Below are 6,762 nucleotides of genomic sequence, written 5' to 3'. Positions count from 1 at the left end.
TGTGGATATCTTCATTTTAAAAAAAATATTTTATTAACTCTAATATTTTTAACACATCAAAAACCTAATTCCAAAATTTAAAACAGTGTAAGAATTTATAAGAAACTTTTAAACTATAAGAATTTAATTACAAATTTGATAAAATTATAAAAATTGACGAAGTAATTTATTCTAAAAATATTATGGAATACAAAATACATATTTTTATACGCAAATAGCTGATTAATAATTGCTTTTAACCCTAAAATCCCTATAGATAGAGAACTTGTAGAAATAGAAAAATAATTACCAAAACTTTCTATTGAATAAAATAAAATTAAACAATACATGTGACAAGCACACATAAAAAGATGTGTTAGTATTTTCACTATTTTGATAAATCTCAAAGGTGTGAGCATTTTATAAAATGAAATGTATAAAAAAAAAAGTATATAACTTGTATTAAAAAAAAAACAAAAGAAGTGAAGAATTATCAAACATTTTGAACTTGATTGGAGAGTATGTGTATACAATGATCCAGTAAAAACATACTATACAGCAAAACTAAGGAATAGTAGAAAGAAAATCCCCCCTCAGGGTTCTTAAACTCCTTGCCAAAAATATAAAAGTCTAATTGATACAAATGAGAACTTTTCATTTTCCCTTAATCCTCCATAATAAAAGGTAAAATACATTCAGCCACCATACACAAACTGGGGAACTACCATTGAACAAGAAAAGGAAAAAAGGAAAAATAAATAAATAAATAAAAAGAAACGAGAACTAAGCTGCAACAAAGGTGTCAACCTCTGTACATAAATCATCTCACCTTAATCCGCAGCTTGTTTACCGCTTCGTTTCGTTCATGTTCTTCCCTTCGAAAAATTCGCCCAACATTCGGTCTAGATCTTCGGCCGTGTATTTGATGTACTTCTGAGGAGTTTTTCCACTTTCCACTAGAGGCCTGTAATGCAAGTAAGTTCCAAGTTATGCATTATGGTGAAACAACAAGGTATCATATTCAAGAACATAAAACCAAAGAGTTGGTTAAGAGTGCATCGGTAACACACCCGAATCGTTTCACAAATGATCTATAGGCGGGTAACAAGACTTCGGCAACTGCAAGCCTAAGAGACTCGCGCAACTCGGTGTCAGGAACTGTCCATTGAGATTGTTTCTGATGGAGTTCCTCGAACATAACGTTAAACGTCTTGAACCTGATAACGCATAACACATAAAAATGTTTGGAACAGTGACAGATAACAGTTTCCCCTAGAATGGAATTTCATAAAGAAGCAACTGAAAGGCTACCTGTCCTTAACGAGTGCCCTTGAAGCACCACTACTACTTCCGGCTGCACCATCACCACCGGCAGTACCACTTCCGCCTCCTGATGAGGTAAGGCCCTGAATAGATAGGCATTGGAGAATCTGCAATCCGGAAGAATCAAAATTCAGCATTCACACAGTACATTCTGAGACCTTGGCCAGATGATTGCACAAAGATTTAAATAAAAATAATATGGAAAAGAAGACATTTTTAAAATTTAAAAAAAAAATGACTCTCTCTCAGCCTTGCAACGAAAAGTCTAAGCTAGCGAAACGATCTTTCTCTCAGTAATTCCAACCCATAGATGGAAAACTCTTAACAAATTTCTTAGCTTTCTGAGATGCGGATACAGGATGAGGCGTCAATAAGAGGTGAAAACGCCCAGCATAGTTTGCCCTTAATCGGCCAGGAATGAGATGATTTGTTTAAAAAATGAATGAATTCAATTGATTTTGGCATAATTACGGAGGGCCTTTTGCCCATCAAAAATTAAAATCAATAAACAGAAAATATAACGTAAGCAAATACCCGAGTAACATCTTAGAAAGTTACAAGACATGTTACGGTCAGCTGGGTAAATGAAACAATACCTTTGCCCAAGCATTTCTTTTGTATTGATTTGCATGCTGCTGAACAATCCTCCTATGTCGTTGTACCCAATCATCTCCCAGCAAATCCTTAGCTTCGGACCTAAAATCGAAGAGGATTAATTAGGTGAAAAATATCTGAGCCAGTAGAGCATGCAATAAAACTATGAATTTTTTACTTCAAAAAAAAAAAATGTAACCAATATTACATGCCCAATCACATACCTACGAACCGATCTGACAATATAATGAATATTGTTCATGAGAAAAAGATGTGTCAATGCAGGATCCCTGTACTGCTTTGATTTCCCATCTAAATTAGTTTGCAAAGCTTGCATTATTCGCATTGTTACAGATGCTAATTGCGAAGAGTCATCTCCCCCTTCAAATTCTTGGAAAAGTTGCTTCAAGGTGGATCGGTAGCTGGAAAAGTTTATAGAATACTGATCAGGTCAAATATGTTAAGATCAATAATAAAGATCCCATGAAAACCAGCAAAGACACACAAACAAAGTATCGATTGCACTAGTTGCACATTTCCCACATTATCCAACATAAAAGAGAATCTGAGATACCCCAATATATGTATCTTAGTGAAGATGCATAATTTCTAAGCAAAATTAACTACTCAGGTTAGTACTTGTTTTTCGGCATCTGCTAGAATGCAACGGTTAAAGAGATTCGGGCAAATAAATGGAAGAACAAGTTTGAAGAATAAAGAAACATCTTAAAAAATTATAAGTATGAAGAAAAAATAATAAATAGTGGCAAACAGCTTAGTGATTAGTGAGAAACATGACAGAATCCTAGCAATAATCTGATAATATGGTTGGGATCAGAAGATAGAAGGGAGGAACATACTCAAATAAAAACTTGACGTAGTTGATTACATAGCTTGTCAAAGGATGAACAGTTCCATCTGTCACTGCAGTCTTTGTAGCATCTTTCTCAACAGCTTCTTCAAAATCTCCAAATGTCTCTTGGGCTGTTTGTGCAAGTCGTTTCGTCAAACTCATTGCAGCCTCTCTTATTTCAGTGCAAGCTTTGCCTTTGAAAAGTGTTTCAATCTGCAAATTGAGAAGTGAAATTGTTAATAAAAAGATTATAACAAAATTGAAACAGATACCAAAGCTACTCTGCATCATGAAATATAGCCAATAACAACAATGTTACAACAAGGAAAATCTTCATTGGCAGTTGAATATAACATGAAAATTTACAGATAGACCCTTGAGATTTATGGAACAATGTAACAGAGTGGCAGGAGCAAGACTTGTAAGATTTCAAAAGCGATACCTCTGAATGAAGCTCTTGCATAATTTCATACATGTCCAAAAGAACAAATAACTTTTCTGGGGATCTTTTGCTTTTGGCAATCGCTTCTCCAAAACTAAGTAGCATAGTGACACTGTTTGTAGTCACTTCAGCAAAACACTGTTCACTAAGTGAATCAAAGCCTTCAAATATCTGATCACAAACCTTCCTCTCGCCGGCAAACAACAATTTGACCTGTCCATGTATGGTTAAGTATTTGAACCAAAATGAAAAGGAGCAAAAGAAAAGAACAATTACACAATCTTCTTACTGCTATACGCATGAAATGGATCCAGTTTCCAATTTTGGCTTCCAAAATCTCCCATTGCAGCTTTTGAACGTCATCTTTGTTAAGTTTCTCAACCCCAAGCTTTTGGAGGCTTTCTTCCAACACATTAGAACGGGAATCTCTGCATAACAAAAAATGCTAACAAGTATAGTTAAATAGCAGCAGTAATAATAATAATAGTAATTATTGTTGGAAACTTGTATTTATAGGTGTTTAAGTACTTAATATCAACCCTTGGAGTTAGGGTTAACATTTTCCTGATCTACAATATCTAAGGAACAGTTTCCTATCCTTTTAACAGCCACGTGACATTTGAAAAATGAATTAAAACTTTTCTGGAGTGTAACGATAATTGATCAATGATTTCATCTTCACTCTCTAAGTCACAGAGATCTTATCCTTGATCGTTAATAGTATACTTTAGATGCATTAAGTTATTCATTAAATCCTTTTTGTAAAGACAAAGCTGCTATGAGGATTCACCTGTGAGCCTGAACTGCTTCTCTTATCATTTATTGTCAAATTTTTGTGTTGGATTTTACCCCATTTTTCTTCCTACTTTCATAGGGTTGATTCCAATTAATGGATCGAAATCATTTTTATGCTCAGTGAATTTTACAGCTTCTCAGATTTACAGGAAAGCAATGCTACCTTTCCCTTCTGTATGTATTATACCAACCAATCGAACAAAGAGCATTACCTGTATATTTTGAGCAACTGTTGCCGGTGTCCAGCTTCAATCATTTGCTGCGCTAATTCATGTAGAAGTGGCAAAATTCTTGGTGGTATAAGAGCAGGAGGTGTGTATACAACAGCATCAGCATTATTGTTGTTGTGCGACTCGGAATGATGATTAGAAGACGGATTCTTTCCCGTAGGATCACCCTCCTGGCTAGGTGATCCTGATGACGGTCTCATAGAGTTTGGAAGGCAATCGAAGAGGCGCTCAGGTTCCACAGGTTTGCTATAATCACAGATAAATAACATACATGAAAATTTTAACCCCTCAAAATAATGGGAACTTTCTCAAAGTGCAAGCAAAAAACATGTTTGCTAGATAACTGAAATGATGCAGTACAGGCATAATGCCAAAATATGACTAAAGGAAACCACCATTCTTTACCCACAAAACTCATCTCCTTAAATGTTATGATCTTAGAAGATATTGTTAAAATAAATATCATCAAGGAAAGCATGATTCAACTCGCAATCCACGAGTAATCAGAAAACATTATGAAACCTATGTGGTCATAAAAGTACAAAACTTATTAGAAAAAAAAAGGAACAAAATGAAGTATTAAAGAAATAAATGGAGCATAAATTGATAAAGACAACAGTGACGCACTTCAAAATGCAATGTGAAGTGTAAGGAGACACAGTTTGCTATCTTGCCATTGAATTAAAAAATGATTTATAATATGAAATGTCATTTTCCTAACCGTAAACACCAATGGCTGTTGATTTAGATAGTACAATGCAGGCAATGAGCTTTTTGGTTGAACATGCTGAAAGATTATCCATATTAAGAGAAAATTATACAAAATGAGCTCTTGGCTGAATATGCCACATGTTAAGAAAAGAAATATATACAAACCTGTATGATGACAATAGCTGCTTAAACTCATCTTCAAGCTTAGAAATGGCTTTAGCTAGCAAATTACTGGCGTGGAAGATAATACCATCACTACTCTTAAAACCCTTTTTACTGCCAAAAAACTGGATGTTGCTTCTCAGTTTTTCAATTGCATCAAGATAGTTTTCCAAATCTTCATGTGGCCCCTTAAGTATTTTTGCCTCTGCCTGCATATTGAATTGTTGAGGATGGAAAACAAAGTTATATAGAAATGAACACCAGGGGAAAAAAAATCATACAAATAGAAGTAAAGTCCTGAAGTTTTATTCCAATGAAACATTTTTTTTTTTCTGTTATGTGGATATGAAAATTACTCAAAGCACTAATGTTCAAAGCCGAAAACAGGGCAACTTTATTATAAAAAATTTTTAAAAAAAATGGCATTATCTTCTAACAGATCACATTTGCACAGCATTAAAAATACCCTTCAAGCTCTTTGACATCTCTTGGTAAATGTGACTCCTACACAGAGCCTCAGCAAATGAAAAGGTTTGTAGGAAATTTGTGGAGTACTTTGATCTGTTTTGTGCTTTCAATCTTCTATATATGAAGTTAACTAATTGGTATGGACTATGCAGGTTTTTCCTTTGAATTTACATTCCATTGAGATAAGAAGACATTTTAGCTATCCATACCAAAATTCTAAAATAACATCTAGAATGGGAGAATGGTCAGGCCTTCACATTTGCAATCGATCAAAAGATGAACATGCTAAAACATTATGGAAAGAATGCCAAAATGAAAATCAAGAAAATAAACTAGAGAATCAACCTGGCGGTATTGATCAAAGTGAGCCAAAATCCCTTCAGCAGCCTTCAAAGTCTTATCAATATTCTCATGAGCTTTCCTAATAGAATGAGTCCTAATCTGCAGACACCAAATCGAAAAGATCCAAACATTCAATAACCACACAACATCCCCCCAAATCCACCCACTTTCCAGATCCCCAGAAAGGTTGCTCCAAAAATCACAAAATAGAATGGCGACTCAAGTCAAAGACAAGTCAAGTCAATCCAACAAGACCCAGTTCCCAAAAATCAAAATTTGAACGCAAATTCAAGCTCCCAATTTGCCAAAAGCATCCCAAAATAGTTAAGGTTTCAAAAAGGGCAGGGGGTGACCTGAGTGGGGCGCATGGCGGTTTCAAGGGCGGAGAGGCGGTGGTCAAAGGAACCTAGGATGGTAACAACGTTGTCAGTGATGGTCTGGCTCTTTTGCAGAGACTCCCTCATCATGGATGCTTTCTCACTCAGCAAATCAGCTCCTCCCACTGCAATTCCCATGGTGTTGCAATTGTTGAAGAAGAAGAAGGAGGAAAAATAGATCAGAAAGAAAGAGAAGAGAAGAGAAGGCGGCGGCGGTGGTGGTGGGTGGAGATTTTGTATTTGAATGGTGGCAGCAGTTGTTGTGAAATGGACCCACAAACACACACTGCAAGTTTGGATTCGGAGGAACCGGTTTTGCCTTTTGCTCGACTCTTTCTTGTTCCAGGGTGTCTTTTCTTGCTGCTTCTAAATTCTAATCCTATGATTTTCTAATGTTTCTTACTTTCTTTTCCCTTTTTTTTTTCTTCTTCATTCTTTTTAATCAAGTTGTAGTTTACTATATGTATTGTTTAATAGTTTAACTTA

General features: G+C 35.3%; 1 protein-coding gene across 1 annotated transcript; it reads right to left on the bottom strand.

The window, feature by feature from the left end:
* On the bottom strand, positions 463–6,670 carry LOC107618294 (exocyst complex component EXO70A1). The gene is made up of 12 exons (XM_016320311.2): positions 6,253–6,670; positions 5,903–5,998; positions 5,093–5,298; positions 4,199–4,462; positions 3,481–3,619; positions 3,192–3,404; positions 2,757–2,962; positions 2,121–2,318; positions 1,899–1,998; positions 1,291–1,409; positions 1,050–1,196; positions 463–943 (listed from the first exon to the last, which is right to left on the bottom strand). The coding sequence occupies exons 1-12, from the start codon at positions 6,412–6,414 to the stop codon at positions 826–828; spliced, it is 1,968 nt and encodes a 655-aa protein (XP_016175797.1). The 5' UTR covers positions 6,415–6,670; the 3' UTR covers positions 463–825.

This window comes from Arachis ipaensis, chromosome B09 (genome assembly GCF_000816755.2).
Source record: "Arachis ipaensis cultivar K30076 chromosome B09, Araip1.1, whole genome shotgun sequence".
Taxonomy (NCBI): domain Eukaryota; kingdom Viridiplantae; phylum Streptophyta; class Magnoliopsida; order Fabales; family Fabaceae; genus Arachis; species Arachis ipaensis.
The sequence above is the reverse complement of the archived record's forward strand: the minus strand, read 5'-3'. Positions and strand labels throughout refer to the sequence as shown.